Source organism: Eumetopias jubatus, unplaced genomic scaffold, assembly GCF_037043125.1.
Source record: "Eumetopias jubatus isolate StellerSeaLion01/CBP00866 unplaced genomic scaffold, mEumJub1_p1.0 scaffold_9, whole genome shotgun sequence".
Taxonomy (NCBI): domain Eukaryota; kingdom Metazoa; phylum Chordata; class Mammalia; order Carnivora; family Otariidae; genus Eumetopias; species Eumetopias jubatus.
In genome coordinates, this window is record NW_028274815.1 from 19545387 (window position 1) to 19563155 (window position 17769).

Sequence of the window (17769 nt, forward strand, 5' to 3'; positions counted from 1 at the left end):
TCGATTTCGGCTCAGGTCATGATCTCAGGGTCATGAGATCGAGCCCAGACTTGGGCTCTGCACTCACTGTGGAGTCGGCTTGATATTCTCTCTCTCCCTCTCCTTTGGCCCCTCCCCCCACTCACAAGCACACACATTCTCTCTCAAATAAATAAATCTTAAAAAAAAAAAATCACTGAGCAAATTTTAAGAGCTAAAACTATTAACATTTTAAAAGATAAAAGAAATCAGAATTGTTGACAAACTGGTTTAGGCAATTATTCTCAAGACACAAAAAATACACATACAAATAAATTTATATAATGGCCTTCACCAAGATTAAAATCTTGTTATGCTTTTCAAAAATCATAGTTAAGCAAACAAAAAAGTGCCAGACTAGTAGAAAATTTTTCAAAACATAGCTCTGACAAAGGGTTTGTCTTGAGAGTACATAAAGAAATTGTATAATACAGTAAGACATATGATCTGATCTCTTTTTAAAGGGGGTAGTAATAAAAGATTTTAAGATACTTAACAACAGAAAATATATAAATGGGCAACAACCACACACTAAGATGCTCAATATTATTAGTCATCAGGAAAATTCAAATTAATCCACTACTACACACCCACTAGAATGGCTAAAGTTAACAAGAACAGCAATACCAAATGTTGGCAAGGATGAAGAGCAACCCAAGTTCTCATACATTACAAGTCAGACTATAAAATGGTACAACCACTTGGAAAACAGTATCAATTTAAACATACATTTACCAAAGGATCTAGCCATTCCTTAGTATTTACCCAACAGAAATGAAAACATATGTGCACACAAAAGTATGCAAATGTTCATAGTAGCATTATCAGAAGAGCCAAAAATAGAAGTGAACTAGATCTCCATCAGATAGATTAACAAATGAATAAATTGTGGTACATACATACACTCTGCCTCCCTCACTCTTTGTCCCTCCCTCCCTTCCCAAAGACTGCTACTCAGAAATGGAAAAGAACAAAATATTAATATACATGACACGGATAAATTTCAAAAACATGCTAAGTTAGGATTAGGCAACTTTTTCTGTAAAGGGCCTGAAAGTAAATGTATTTAAACTTTGCAAGAGGCCAAACAATCATTCTCTCACAACTACTCATTCATCTCTTGCTTTTGAAGCACAAAAGTAGCCATATATAATGCAAAAGGTACAAATATGAATATGTTCCAATAAAACTTTACAAAAACAGGCAAAAGGCTAGATTTGGACCACAGGTCGTAATTTGCTGACCCCTGAGCTAAGTGAAAGGAGTCTTCCTCAAGGACACAGTTCACATTTTATAAGCCTCCCAGCACTTAGCCAAAGACTAAGGCTAACTACTATGTCAATGAGTGAAAAGAATCCAACATAGTCAGATTAAGAAAAATCACCTGTGGATCTGATCTTGTCTGCTGGAGCGAACTGGAGCTAATCCATCTATTTCATCAAAAAATATTATAGAAGGTCTCATCAAATATGCCTAGTATAAAAAGAAAACAAATGTTATTTATATTAGTTTTCACTTTTTACATTTACATTATTATATTTTCTTAATAGGTAATATAAGCAAATGGTTCAACACGCAGCAGCTAAAATACAAAAAAAATGCTATCTCCTTACCACCCAGTCTCCAATCACAAGGCCAATCCCAGTAGACAATTACTATTCTGTTTATTCTTCCATATGTGTCGTTTATACACGTACATAAAAATGTAGTTTGCTTTCTGCCCGTGGACGCCGCAGAGTAAGCATCGTTAAAATCTCCCCTCCCACCGCTGTCATGTCTAAGTCAGAGTCTCCCAAAGAGCCTGAACAGCTGCGGAAGCTCTTCATCCGAGGTTTGAGCTTTGAAACAACTGGTGAGAGTCTGAGGAGCCATTTGGAGCAATGGGGAACGCTTACGGACTGTGTGGTAATGAGAGTTCCAAACACCAAGCGCTCCAGAGGCTTTGGGTTTGTCACATATGCCACTGTGGAGGAGGTGGATGCAGCCATGAATGCAAGGCCACACAAGGTGGATGGAAGAGTTGTGGAACCAAAGAGGGCTGTCTCAAGAGAAGATTCTCAAAGACCTGGTGCCCACTTAACTGTGAAAAAGATTTTTGTTGGTGGCATTAAAGAAGACACTGAAGAACATCACCTAAGAGATTATTTTGAACAGTATGGGAAAACTGAAGTGATCGAGATCATGACTGACCGAGGCAGTGGCAAAAAGAGAGGTTTTGCTTTTGTAACATTTGATGACCATGACTCTGTAGACAAGATTGTCATTCAAAAATACCATACTGTGAATGGCCACAGCTGTGAAGTAAGGAGAGCCCTATCTAAGCAAGAGATGGCTAGTGCTTCATCCAGCCTAAGAGGTCAAAGTGGTTCTGGAAACTTTGGTGGTGGTCGTGGAGGTGGTTTTGGTGGGAATGACACCTTTGGTCGTGGAGGGAACTTCCGTGGTCGAGGTGGCTTTGGTGGCAGTCGAGGTGGTGGTGGACATGGTGGCCGTGGGGATGGCTATGACGGACTTGGTCATGAGGGAAGCAGCTTTGGAGGAGGCGGAAGCTCTAATGATTTTGGCAATTACAACAATCAATCCTCAAATTTTGGACCCATGAAAGGAGGAAATTTTGGAGGCAGAAGCTCTGGCCCCTAGGGTGGTGGAGGCCAATACTCTGCCAAACCACGAAACCAAGGTGGCTGTGGCAGTTCCAGCAGCAGCAGTAGCTACGGCAGTGGCAGAAGGTTTTAATCATTGCCAGGAAACAAAGCTTAGCAGGAGAGGAGAGCCAGAGAAGTGACAGGGAAGCTACAGGTTACAACAGATTTGTGAACTCAGCCAAGCACAGTGGTGGCAGGGCCGAGCTGCTACAAAGAAGACCTGTTTTAGACAATACTCATGTGTATGGGCAAAAAACTCAAGGACTGTATTTGTGACTAATTGTATAACAGGTTATTTTAGTTTCTGTTCTGTGGAAAGTGTAAAGCATTCCAACAAAGGGTTTTAATGTAGATTTTTTTTTTTTTTGCACCCATGCTGTTGATTGCTAAATGTAATAGTCTGATCATGACGCTGAATAAATGTGTCTTTAAAAAAAAAAAATGTACTTTTAAACATACTATTTTGATGCATTTTAAGCATGGTATACATATTGCTTTTACCAAATAACAGTCTATTTATGTAATAATATATTTTAATTAGTTTCCATAGAAGTACATGAAGATCTTCATTCTTTTTTGACAGCTATAAAATGCCCTACTGTATGTATGGGTGTGCCATGATTAAACTTGTCTCTTATTTGTGGACACTTAGGCTATTTTCAATCTTTTCCTACTATCAACAATGCCTGAATAAGTCTTTGTGTATGTTTAACATTTCATATCAATATAAACCTATCAATATAAAAAATTCTAAAAGTGGTTTAAAAGGCAAATGTCATTTATAATTTAATTAGATATTTTCCAAATTGCTTCCACTGACCTACCAATTTACCCTCTCACCAGCAATATTTAAAAAACCTCACCAACAATGTATTATCAAATTTCTCAATCTTGACTAATTTTTTAGGATAAAAATCTCATTTCATTTTAAATTTTTATTTCTACTATCAATAAAAAAGCACTTTTCATATCTTTAAGAGCCATTTGTACTGCTTTTTTAATCAAAGTTCTGTTCATATCCTTTGCCAATTTCTCTATTGGATCATTGTGGTCTTTGGCTTAGTGATTTCAAGGAGTTTTTATTTTAAAAATTAAACCTCTCTCTGTGAAAGAAAATACAAATATTTATCTGCAAGGGAAACATTTAAATATGTGTCTTTTGGTTTTGCTTATGATATTTCGTTCCAGTGCAGAATCTACAAAGGAAACTTATACAGTGGATCCTTTCTTCCATAGCTAGACTCTCCCTACTCTGAGATTAGAAACAAAAACTCTCAGGGGTTTTCTTCCACTACTTTCACAGTTGTCATTTTTCACTTAAATCTTAAATCAAGCAGGAACTTAACTGAAGGTAAAAAAAAGTATTAGATTATAAATGAAAAGTCTTTATATTCTACAATTTAGTCAAATATGTAATTTGTTTCAGAATTACTTATAGCAAATTCTTGGTTCATAGGAAACTCAACTTACTAAAAACCAGGTATGAATTTCCCATTTCTCTCTTACTGACATGATATGCATTAAACATCCAGTGTTTTCTTTTTTTTTAATTTTTTTAATTTTATTATATTATGTTAGTCACCCTACAATACATCATTAGTTTTGGGGTTTTTTTTTTAAAGATTTTATTTATTTATTTGACAGAGAGAGACACAGCGAGAGAGGGAACACAAGCAGGGGGAGTGGGAGAGGGAGAAGCAGGCTTCCCGCTGAGCAGGGAGCCCGATGAGGGGCTGGATCCCAGAACTCTGGGATCATGACCTGAGCCAAAGGCAGACGCTTAATGACTGAGCCACCCAGGCGCCCGCATCATTAGTTTTTGATGTGGTGATCCATGATCCATTGTTTTCGTATAACACCCAGTGCTCCATGCAGTACGTACCCTCCTTAATACCCATCACCGGGCTAACCCATCCCCCTGCCCCTTCCCCTCTAAAACCCTGTTTGTTTCTCAGAGTCCATAGTCTCTCATGTTTCGTCTCATCCAGTGTTTTCTAATAATTTAAAATTTGGGGGGAGGAAAGGGTGAGGAGCGTCAGAGGGAGGAGAGAGAAAATTTTAAGCAGGCTCCACACCCAGTGCAGAGCCCAACGTGGGGCTCAATCTCACAACTCTGAGATCATGACCTGGGCCGAAATCAACAGTTGGGATGCTTAACCAACTAAGCCATCCAGGCACCCCCTAATAATTTAAAATGAAGGGCATTTCAACTACAAAACTTGGGTTTTGGGGAAAAAAGCTTTATAGAACTAGAATTATGTATTAAGAGAAAAAGAATAGGGGAGTCTGGCTGGCTCAATCAGTAGAGCATGTGACTCTTGGTCTTGGGGTCATGAGTTCAAGCTCCACACTGGGTGTAGAGATTACTTAAATAAATAAACAAACAAACAAACTTAAAAAAGAAAGAATAAAGATTTGATCATCACTCTTCCGTACATGAAACACACAGCTGTTTTTGAGAATTACAGCCCTGCAGAACTGTAATACCAAACTGTAGTATATTATGTGCCCTCCACTGTGATAAACACCACATACTTCCTTTCCGTGAAATCTCACAGTAGTCCAGTGAGAATATTATTTCCCCTGTTTTATAGAAGAGGCAACTAAGAATCAGAGGTTTTCATTTATTTCACATTATATACTTAATAGTAAAGCCACATGTTAAACATTTTTCTGACACCAAAGACCAAACTCTATTGTTTTTAAGATTTTATTTATTTATTTGAGAGAAAGAGAAGACAAACTGAGGCGGGGAGGGAGGTAGAGGAGAAGGAGAGCGAGAAGCAGGCTCCCCGAACAGCAGGGATCCCAGATCCCAACACGGAGCTCCATCCCAGGACCCTGGGATCATGACCCAAGCCAAAGGCAGAGGCTTAACCAACTGAGCCACCCAGGCACCCCCAAAGACCAAAGTCTTAGCCAATATATTATACCTACATTTCATTTACTGCATAGATCATGTCCTTAATTTAAGAATGTGGACTCTTTTATTTAAAAAGACAATAATGTGGGGCACCTAAGTGGCTCAGTTGGTTGAAGGGCTGCCTTCGGCTCAGGTCATGATCCCAGGGTCCTGGGATCGAGCCCTGAGTCAGGCTCCCTGCTCAGTGGGAAGCCTGCCTCTCCCTCTCCCTCTGTCTCCAGGCTCGTGCTCTCATTATCTATCTCAAATAAATAAAATCTTTAGAAAAAAAAATTTTTAATTAAAAAAAAAAGACAATAATGGGGGTGCCTGGGTGGTTCAGTGGGTTAAGTGTCTGCCTTCGGTTCAGGTCATGATCCCGGGGTCCTGGGATTAAGCCCCATGTCAGGCTCCCTGCTCAGGGGGGAGCCTGCTTCTCCCTCTCCTCCCCGCTTGTGCCCTCTCTCACTGTCTCTGTCTCTCCCTCAAATAAATAAATATTTTTTAAAATTCAATAAAAAGTGAAGTAAATAAATAAAAAGACAATAATTGGGGCATCTGGGTGGCTCAGTCAGTTAAGCGTCTGACTCTTGATTTTGGCTCAGGTCATGATCTCAGGGTTGTGGGATCAAGCCCTCTATCAGGCTCCGTGCTCAGCAAGGAGTCTGCTGAAGATTCTTTCCCTCTGCCTCTCCCCCCAACGCCCGCTCTCAATCTCTGTCTCTCTAAAATAATAAATAGATCTTAAAATTTTTTTAAATAACACAATAATGACTATCAGCAATTTTTCAGAAAAGAAAGCATTCCAACTACTCTTACCTACTTACTCACAAAGAAAACTATGAAACAGAAATAAACTGAATTTAGATTTAAGAAGAGAATTAATTTATGCTATAGTTTTGAATGAAACCAAGACACATTCCTACTCCCAGCATGACGGGGCTAAAAGCATATTATATAACTCTGTCAAAAATTTAAAATTAAGTCACTGGACAATACATCAACATTCCCAAACTAATTATTTCATCCACCAATACTGTTCTATATTTGCATTTTTCAATTATTAGTAAATTCTCTTGAAGCAAACTGACTGCCTATGTTTCACTTCCCAATAGACACTGAACACCTTGAAGGCAAAAATTTTACCCTATTCCTCTTTCTACTCCCATTATTCAGAACATGCAGTTCCTCATACTAACTAAAAATAATATTTGAGGGCACCTGTGTGGCTCAGTCAGTCAAGCGTCTGCCTTAGGCTCAGGTCATGACCCCAGAGTCCCACGATCAAGTCCCACATCAGGCTCCCCACTCAGCGGGGAGTCTGCTTCTCCCTCTGAACCTCCCCCATCTTGTGCTTTCTTTCTCTCAAATAAATAAAACTTTATAAAAAATAATAAATTTAAAAATAAATAAAAATAATATTTGAAGTGCTTTACCAATTACAAAGGACTTTGATAAACATGAACTCAAGTAATGACTGCTCAAAGACTGCTTGCTGAAAGCTTCTTAATTTCATGTAATTTCCTTAGATATTATGAAATAAAAGCTGCACTGCCAAATATGAATGACTTCCTTCACTAGCTCAAATAATCAAAAGTGAATTTATAATAGGACTAATAAAAGTCTTATGAAATAATATTGTTAAATATTATAGTAGTAATAAAATTACTACTTTAAAGTAATAGTTATAAAGTTATAGTAATAAAAAAAATGAAGACTGCCTACATGATATTCAGTCACCTAACCCTGACTTTTAAAACCACTCATTACTGGGGCACCTGGGTGGCTCAGTCAATTGAATGTCTGACTCTTGGTTTTCGCTCAGGTCATGATCTCAGGGTTGTGGGATCGAACCCCACATCAGGCTCTGCACTCAGCAGGGTCGGCTTGGGATTCTCGCCCTCTGCACCCCCTCCCTGCACACACACTCTCTCTCAAATAAATAATCTTTTAAAATAAAATAAACAGGGTGCCTGGGTGGCTCAGATGGTTAAGCGTCTGCCTTCGGCTCAGGTCATGATCCCAGGGTCCTGGGATCGAGTCCCGCATCGGGCTCCTTGTTAAGCAGGGAGTCTGCTTCTCCCTCTCCCTCTGCCTTTCCCCCTGCTTCTTCTCTCTCTGTCTCTCCCGCAAATGAATAAATAAAAATCTTTAAAAAAATAAAAAATAAAAAATAAAAAAAATAAAATAAAATAAACAGCATTCATTACTGAATTCTTCCAGTACCATATTTACAGCTCATGAAAATAACAGACTGCTCTGTGAGATTTCTTGCCCAAATATTTAGCTTTTCCTTAATTAGATTATAACCTAATGATATATATATATTATACTCCAGGTTCTCAATACCACCTTACATGGTATTATATGCCTACTAGCCACTTTAATAAATGTTTTGTGAATCATCTTAAATTAGTACTATTTAAACTGCTATTAAATATATCCAAAGCATACAAATTCAGATTACCAATCCTAAATTAAACATACTGATTGGAAATATGCCTTCTTGTGAACAGTTTATATTTACAGACTAGATGTATTAAATATTCTATTTTAAAGAAGATACTCATATAAGCTGATTTCACTTACCTGATCAAAAAGAAGCCTAAGTTGCCGTTCAGATTCACCAACCCACTTGCTCAGACAGTCTGCTCCTTTTCGCATAAAAAAAGCCACCTTTTTGTCTCCTTGACTGCACTCGTTAGCTAGTGCTCTGGCGACCAAGGTTTTACCTGTACCAGGAGGGCCATAGAACAAACAGCCCCTAAAGGAAAAAAGAATCAACAGAAGTAAGGCAATGCTATCACCACCATTAATAACCAACATACAAGGATGCATCACCCATATAATTTTTTCCTAATGTATATGATAATTATTAGACACTGGAAAAGCTTTTTGTAGCATAGAGACGAAAGTTTCACTTTGCTGAAAGCATTCAAGGATGCTCTCAACAACAAAACTTTGGTAGGCAAATCAGAGAAAAGAGTAATTTGGCAAGATATATCAAAATTTTAAATGTGTTTTCCCTGTGACCCAGAAATTTATCTTAGAATGTATCATACAAAAAGACTCAAAAGAATATAATATAGATTTTAAATGGATGTTCAAAAAAGCATTAATTCTAACCGTGAAAAACTGAAAAAAATTAAGTGCTATCTATTAGTAAGGCACAGATAGGGGCACCTAGCTGGCTCAGTCGGTGGAGCATGCAACTCTTGATTTCAGGGTTGTGAGTTCAAACCCCATGTTGGGTGTAGAGATTACTTAATAAAGTCTTAAAAAAAATCTTAAAAAAATAATAAGGCACAGATAAACACAGTGTTACATCTATAAAACAAAGAACTAGTAAAGTATCAAAAAGAATAATACACACATTATTGCTATGGGAAGGTGTCTAGAATATATTATAGAGTAAAACACAGTTATATAAAGGTATTACTGAACAATTTCATCTATATTAAATGTTTATATGTACTTATAAACAAAATATAAACTTAACATACACATATATGTATAAAATAAGCCTATAAAAAATATACAAAATTGTTCCTCCCTAAGGAGTAAGACTACCCTCTACTTATGACACTTTCTGCTTACCTCTCTCCATTTTGTTTCAGTTTCTCCCATAACTATACTACTTTAATGACTTTGAAAAAAGTAACAATTATTTTTAAAATCCAACTTATATCTATAAAAAACAAATAAACTGCTTTTATGATTTTAAAAAGCCACTGTAGAATAAGCCACATTTTTCGTCTACTGATTAATAGAATAGAGGATGACTCTTTAATAAGATTTACATCCTGAAACAGATGGAAAATGAAAAAGAATATTTAGCAGTTTAAACCTAACAGTCTGTATGTACATCTTCAGAATATTTTATTCTGCCCAATTTCCTTTAACATAATTTCTAGCCTTTTCTCAGCCTAGCTATCTCATGATCAAATGCAATTAATCTGATCATAAAAATAAATATCAAGCTTACCATTTCAAACCTATCCCATAATGAAGTCAAAGAAACACTTAATTGAAGTTGTGTTTCCAAAGACTAAACAAACAACATAAAGAATCCAACTCAATGTTATTAGGAGGCCAAACTAAGGAAAATCCATTGGACAATCCACTTGTATATTCAAGTCCTGTATAAAGATTTATACCTTGTGCCTGACTCTTAAATGCTGAAATGTGAACTTCAAGAACACACTTAGTACCAAAGCCTTTCAACACTAAATAATAAAAATTCATTCCTAATTCTCATTGCTAGAACACATCAAATAAATACAAACAAAATACTTATATTTATAATCATTTATTAACTGAAATTCAATAAATTAACAGTAGTAACAATAATAAACATCTAGAACATTACTTACCTTGGAGGCTGGATCTTAAATTTTTCAAAAATTTCTGGATAAAGAAGTGGGAATACTACCATTTCCTTTAGTGCATGAATATGATGGCTCAATCCACCTATGCTATCAAACCGCACCTTTGATAAGGGTGAAAGAAGGGGAAAAGTTTAATATAAAATAATTTTAACTGCTTATAGAATTTTTAAAATTATGAGATAGTCTTATGATTCAGAAATATAGGCAAAGCAGGAACTGCTGAACATAAAGTTCAAAACACTTCACTTTTGAAATGTAGAAAAATAAACTTAGCAATAAAATTCAAGTTTACATTGCAGTTCAGCTAAATAAAGCTACCATTCTTTAATCTCCTAGTAACTAAGGACAAGATTAATGGCCAATCTAACACTTTAATGGGTGTCTATAGGAGATGATAAGTTGTATTTACACTCTAATATTTTAAACGCCTTTCAAAATACCATCTATCACATACATTCTTAGCAAGCGCAATACTGTCCCCAAGGGAGCAAAAACTGATTTAGACGTAGGGTGAAAAACATCTTAGCTACTATAATGGTTTGTGACCCTCCAAAGCTGAACTTTACATAACCAAATTTCTTCTTTATTTTTTGTAAAGATTTATTTATTTATTTGAGAAAGAGAAGAGAGAAAGTAAGTGGGGGGAGGGGCAGAGGGAGAGAATCTCAAGCCAACTTCTTGCTGAGCACAGAGCCTGACGTGGGGCTCAATCTCATGACTCATGAGATCGTGACCTGATCGGAAATCATGAGTCGGACACTTAACTGAATGAGCCACCCAGGCACCCCATACCTAAAAGACTTTGTAAAGTAAAAATTGTATAGAAAAAAGCACTTGACAGAAATATTGCCAAAATGTTAACAGTGATTGCCTCTGACTGCTGGATTAGGGCAGATTTCTTCCCCTATATCTTTATTATATTACGGTCCTTGAAAATGTTTCACAATGAAATGTTACTATATTAAAAAACTGAAGTAATCTATAAAAATAAATGCAGAGTTTAAGTAACAGAAACATTCTAAGAGAAACTATATTTTCTTATATATGATATCAAATTTTAAAGTAAAAAGTCCCTTCTTACTGAAGGGAAGAGACATCTAAAATTAACTAGATTCAAGAGAGTAAGGTACTGATAAACCAAATAACCAAAGATCATTAAGTAAGGTCCTCTGAAGGGCACCTGGGTGGCTCAGTTGGTTAAGCTGCCGACTCTCAATTTCAGCGCAGGCCATAATCTCAGGGTTATGTGACTGAGCCCCAACTCACCCCGGTCAGGTTCCACACTCAGCGCAGAGTCGGCTTGAGATTCTCTCTCCCTCTTCCCCTCCCCCTCCCCCCAGGTCATGCTCACTCGCGCTCTCTAAAATAAATAAAATAAAATAAATTAAAATAAATAAATACATAAATTTAAAAAAAAAAGGTAAGGTCCTCTGAGAATGTGTACTCATAGATATGAGATTGTGAATTCAATATTCTAAATAAGGTCTTCAATTAAAATATTTTCCCCTATGACTTCAGATTGGAGATAGCTAACATTTCATTTTGAAATATTACACAACTATATTTCCTAAGTTTCTTATATGAGAATCAATTAAATTATGTTGTACAGAAAGGCTTATGGGAACAAAGAAAAAAAATCAAATACAATCTTGGCTATGCAGTAACCTTATTCCAAAATATTTCCCCCAAAAAGATTATACTAACAGTGAGAATCTACTATATCCTCTAAATCTTGTCTCACTCTTCATACTACATACTTTTCCTGGGTACTATAACCCATTTCCCATAGTGATCTCAACTATCTTTATATTGGGAACCCATATCTGAATTTCTAGATATTTCTCCTTAATGCCAAACCTAAATAACTAATTTCCTATAGGTACTTCCATTTGTGATGTGCCACTGACACCTAAACACGTCTACAACTAACTAAATCACCTTGACCCCTCAAAATATATTCTTCTTGTAAGATTCCCGGCCTCAGAGAGTGGATCATCCCACCCAGTCGCTTAAGTCAAAAACTTAGGTCATACATTCAATTTGTTTCTCTCTCTCATTCCCCAAAAGCAATAATCAGGAATCACCCAATTCATCAAATCTGAATTCTCTCCTGAATTCTGTCAAATTCACCTATTCCTTCCTTCCATCATTACCCTACCGTGACCATTACTCTAGATTACTATGTTACAACTATGTCTAAACCAGTTTCCCTAATGCCAGCCTTGCTTCCCTCAAATTCATTAATTACATCATAAACAGAGTACTCCATCTACAATGTAAAACTGATCATGAAATCTAAGCAGCTTCAACAATACCCCACTAGGTATCATGGTTTATGAGTCCTTGCCATATTTGTGAGCCTCATTTCCTACCCATTTTTTATTATATATGCCAGTAACACTGAAATGGGGGGGGGCTTGAGTAAGCATCACATGGTACCAGAGTGCTAGGTTTCAAATCATATGCATCAAAACACTAATAATGGTGATATCTGGGTTTTTATTTTTATTGTGTGTTGCTTTAGAAACAAGAAATAACCTTTATTTAAAAAAAAAGCTCCTTCTAGAAAAACATTTACGAAACTTACTGATTTATCAATGTTCATTGGATCAACATCAGCCAAGCTTGCACCCACTTTGACACGTTCTCGGAGAATACCACTAGCTAAATCTTCTGCTCTGAAGTTCATAGGTAAACATCTGAAATTCGTAAAAATGCAGGTAGAGAATATTAAAAGTTTACATTTTCAATGTCAAAATAAGTGTAAGTCCCTGATACATTTTCATCTTTCTCCTTTTTCTCAAAACCCAGAAAATAACAAGGATTTCATATTTTTGAAGTACTTTACCTAAGTTCCTTTCAACTTTCAAGGCCAAAAATAAATGTATTCACTAGACAAAACAAACGAGATCACTAATCTATTTATTTGTCCGAAGAAACCAAGCTATTCCAACTTAGAACACAACATATTATATACAGCATTAAATGAACTCAAACTTTATTATTATATTTGTCCTCAGGTATTATGTGGGTATGTCTACATGATTTAAAAAATTTCTTTCCCTTTAATTCAAAGGAAACCAATCCTAGATCACTTTTGATCTAACTAACCTTTATCTTTTGTATAACTACCTTAAAATAGATCTTTAGCCACTTAAAATCTTACATTGTATTAATTTTATTACCCTAAGAAAATATAATCTACTTCCTCTTTCAATCTTGGATAAACACCAAAAAAAAAAAAAAAGACATAAACAGCCTCAAAAAAAGTATAGTTTCCATAATGAATGTACTTTTCACACACATTTCTGAATCCTAACTTAACCTTAAAAATACTTCCAAAGCAAGTATCAGAATAGTTCAGATTAAATAAGCATTAAATTCTTTTATTTAAACTTAGATTTTGAGGCACCTGAGTGGCTCAGTAGGTTAAGCGTCTGTCTTCGGCTCAGGTCATGATCCCAGGGTCCTGGGATCAAGCCCCGCATCAGCCTGCTTCTCCCTCTCCCACTCCCCCTGCTTGTGCTCTTTCGCTTTCTGACAAATAATAAAATCTTTTTTTTTTAAGATTTTATTTATTTATTTGACAGAGAGAGAAAGAGAGAGAGCACAAGCAGGGGGAGCAGCAGGCAGAGGAAGAGGGAGAAGCAGGTTCCCAGCTGAGCAGGGAACCTGAAAGTAGGGCTCGATCCCAGGACTCCGGGATCATGACCTGAGCCGAAGACAGACGCTTAACGACTGAGCCACCCAGGTATCCCAAAAACTTTTTTTTTAAGATTTTATTTATTTATTTGACAGAGAGAGAAACAGCCAGAGAGACACAAGCACGGGGAGTGGGAGAGGGAGAAGCAGGCCTCCCAATGAGCAGGGAGCCCGATGCGCGCTCCATCCCAGGACCTGGGATCATGACCTGAGCCAAAGGCAGACGCTTAACAACTGAGCCACCCAAAGCCCCTAAAAACTTTAAAAATTTAAAAAAATAAACTTAGATTTTTTTCTCTTACATTTTCTTTCCATCATCCACGTGAGGAATTCTTTTCAGCATAAAATCTATACCAATCCAAACTTGTTTCCAAGACCCACTAACTGAAAATTTGGTATTTCTACAATAGATATATAATGCCAAATTATAGAAATACTTTGCTAAATGTAAATTTTCTAAATGTAATTTATCTCTACTAGTATAAACATAAGCTAGAAAATTAACTCAAATTTTAAAGAATAAATTATAATTTGGGATGCCTGGGTGGCTCAGTCATTAAGCATCTGCCTTCGGCTCAGGTCATGATCCCAGGGTCCTGGGACCGAGCCCCGCATCAGGCTCCCTGCTCGGTGGGAAGCCTGCTTGTGTTCCCTCCTGCTTGTGTTCCCTCTCTTGCTGTGTCTCTGTCAAATAAATAAATAAAATCTTTAAAAAAAAAGAATAAATTATAATTTGACATTCTAATCACTTACTAGACAAAACACTGGTTCTCTCACCCAGTGAAAACTCCTGAGATTTTAGTGAGCCACGTATTAATCATTTACCCTAGGTAGGCAAAGACCACTAGATGGCACTCACTGAACCAAAACAAAACAAATTTTCCAATAAAATCCAAGGGCTCCTGAGACGATTCTATTACAAACCAAATCAGGGGCACCTGGGTGGCTCAGTCAGTTAAGCGTCTGCCTTCAGCTCGGGTCATGATCTCAGGGTCCTGGGATCGAGCCCCATGTTAGGCTCCCTGCTCAGCAAGGAGTCTGCTTCTTCCTCTCTTTCTGTCCCTCTCCCCCAACTCCGGCTCTCCCTCACATAATTAAATAAATAAAATCTTAAAAAAAAAGAGAGAGAAACCAGATCTTACTCTGAGGTCTGTAATCACTGTAAGCATCTATAATCAGCCTCACTAAATGGATTTGAATTAGAGGAGAGGTACCAAGGAAATACTACCATGGTTGTTGGCCTCTTCCCCTTGGCTCTTCCTCCTTTACGTTCCTTCATTCCTTGAGTAGTTACACAGTAAATAATTCATGAGAAGTTTCCCAAGGTTAGATTTCTATTCTAAGAATTACTAAGTAAAAACCAAGTCAGTACATTACTCTAGTCTAAAATATGTATTGAATATCGGTGTTAGCAAAATGCTAGTGCAGATAAGAATCCCATTCAAAAAATAACTGTTCTTCCTTTTTCTACAATGGATATAACAATAAAAAATTTACTAACCTATTTCTTGCTCTTGCCATACTTTTTGATTTCCTCCTTTCAAAGCGTTCTTCATCAGAAGAAGTTGTGTCACTACTATGAATGGCATGCTTCTTTCTCCTATTTAAAGAGAGTAAAATCCTTAAAATCATTATAGCAGCAAATGGTTTTAAAAAACACATTGTTGGGGCACCTGGCTGGCTCAGTCTGAAGAGAATGCAAGTCTTGATCTCAGGGTCATGAGTTTGAGCACCATGTGGGGTACAGAGATTACTTAAATAAAAATTTTTTATAAAGATTTTATTTATTTGACAGAGAGAGAGAGACAGCGAGAGAGGGAACACAAGCAGGGGGAAAGGGAGAAGCAGGCCTCCCATTGAGGAGGGAGCCTGATGCGGGGCTTGATCCCAGGAGCCTGGGATCATGACCTGAGCCGAAGGCAGACGCTTAATGACTAAGCCACCCAGGTGCCCCCTTAAATAAAATCAAAAAAATTAAAAAATAAAAAAACCAATATGGGGCGCCTGGGTGATTCAGTCAGTTGAGCAGCCGACTTTCGGTTGGTTTCGGCTGCGGTCACAATCTCGGGGTCGTGGGACTGAGCCCCCGACCCCCATCTGGCTCTGCACTTGGTGCGGAGTCTGGTTGGGATCCTTACCCCTCCCTCTTCTTCCCCCTCTGCTCCTCCCCCTGCTCTCTCGCTCTCAAATAAATAAAATCTTTTAAAAAAAGAAAAAGGAAATTTGATCCTAACGCCCAACTTAGCTCTACAGTGAAAAACAATCATTACTCATAGAAATGTAAAAGCTATTAATTGGTTTTTGACTTTTAGGATTAACCTAACAAATTAATCAAGTAATAATTAGTAAGTGTCACAGAAAAAATATAAATGCTATCAGTCCAAATAATACAAAAAGACAGAGAGGAACCCAGCTAGCTCAGTCAGTAGAGTGTGCAATTCTTTATCTCAGGGTTGTGAGTTTGAGTCCCACGTTGGGTGTAGGGATTACTCACAAATATAATCTTAAAAACTTAAAATATAAGAGGGGTGCCTGGGTGGCTCAGTCATTAAGCGTCTACCTTCAGCTCAGGTCATGATCACAGGGTCCTCAGATGGAGTCCTGTGTGGGGCTCCCTGCTTCGCGGGAAGCCTGCTTCTCCCTCTGCCTGCCGCTCCCCCTGCTGGTGCTCTCTCACTCTCACAAATAAATAAATAAAATCTCTAAAAACAATTTTTAAACAATTCTATATATTACTCAGTGCTCATCAAGCTAAGTGTACTATTAATCCCCTTTACCTATTTCACCAATTCCCCCTACCCCCTCCCCTCTGGTAACAATCAGTTTGTTCTCTATAGTTAAGAGTCTGTTTTTTGATTTATCTCTTTTTTTTCTTCACTCATTTGTTTCTTAAATTCCACATAGTTCACTCTTTACTTTTAAGGTTAGGACATAAACATCCACTTCTCTCCATTCTACTCTTCTTATTTTTTATTTTATTTTAATTTTTTTTAAGATTTTTATTTTTATTTATTTTTAAAGATTTTATTTATTTATTTAAGAGAGAGAGAGAGCAAGCATAAGCAGGGAGAGCAGGAGGCAGAGGGAAAGGGAGAAGCAGGCTCCTGGGCTGAGCAGAGAGTCTGACACGGGGCTCAATCCCAGGACCTGGGGAGCCTGCTTCTCCCTCTCCCTCTGCTCCTCCCCCCACCATCTCCCCCTCTTGTGCTCTCTCTCTCTATCTCAAGTAAATAAAACCTTAAAAACAAAACGAAACAAACAACCTTCAGCTAATACTTTACTTACTGGAGAAATAGTGAACGTTTCCCCAAAAATCAAGTATGACACAAAGATACCCACTCTTACAATTTCTATTCACCACTGTACAGAGGATCCTAGGCATTACAATAGAAATGAAATAAAATTCAGAGGCTGAAACTGTCTCTACTTGCAGATGATATGGTTTATATAGAAAATACTCAGTAATCAGGCACCTGGGTGGCTCAGTTGGTTAAGCGACCGCCTTCAGCTCAGGTCATGATCCTGGAGTCCCGGGATCGAGTCCCTCATCAGGCTCCCTGCTCAGCGAGGAACCTGCTTCTCCCTCTGGCCCTCCCCCCTCTCATGTGCTCTCTCTCTCTCTCTCTCTCTCATTCTCACTCTCTCAAAATAAATAAATAAATCTTTAAAAAAAAAAAAGAAAATACTCAGTAATCTACAAAACAACTACTAGAACTAATAAAATTTGCCAAGGTCACAGGATACAAAGTTAATAGACAAAACAATTCTATTTTTAAATCTTAGTAGCAAACAATTAGAAAGTAGTTTTTCTACAGAGTATTTTTTTAAGTTTTTATTTATTCATTTAAGTAATCTCTACACCCAAGGTAAGGCTTGAACTCACAACCCCAAAATCAAGAGTCACGTGCTCTTCTCACTGGGCCAGCCAGGCACCCCTAGAAAGGAATTTTTTTTAATGTTTTTTTTACAGATTTTATTCATTTATTTGCCAGAGAGAGAGAGACAGCAGAAACAGGGGGAGTGGCAGGCAAAGGGAGAAGCTGACACTCTGCTGAGCAGGGAGCCCAATGCAGGACTCTATCCCAGGACTCTGGGATAACCTGAGCTGAAGGCA

General features: G+C 37.4%; 1 protein-coding gene across 2 annotated transcripts in view; it reads right to left on the reverse strand.

The window, feature by feature from the left end:
• ATAD2B (ATPase family AAA domain containing 2B) overlaps positions 1-17769 on the reverse strand; it is a 161657-nt gene that overhangs the window by 102481 nt on the left and 41407 nt on the right. For both annotated transcript variants that reach the window (XM_028099431.2, XM_028099430.2), the window contains exons 9-13: positions 15157-15255; positions 12541-12652; positions 9939-10054; positions 8155-8329; positions 1403-1491 (exon numbers count right to left, since the gene is read on the reverse strand). In XM_028099431.2, coding sequence (XP_027955232.2) covers positions 1403-1491; positions 8155-8329; positions 9939-10054; positions 12541-12652; positions 15157-15255 — 591 coding nt within the window. The remainder of the gene's footprint in view (positions 1-1402; positions 1492-8154; positions 8330-9938; positions 10055-12540; positions 12653-15156; positions 15256-17769) is intronic.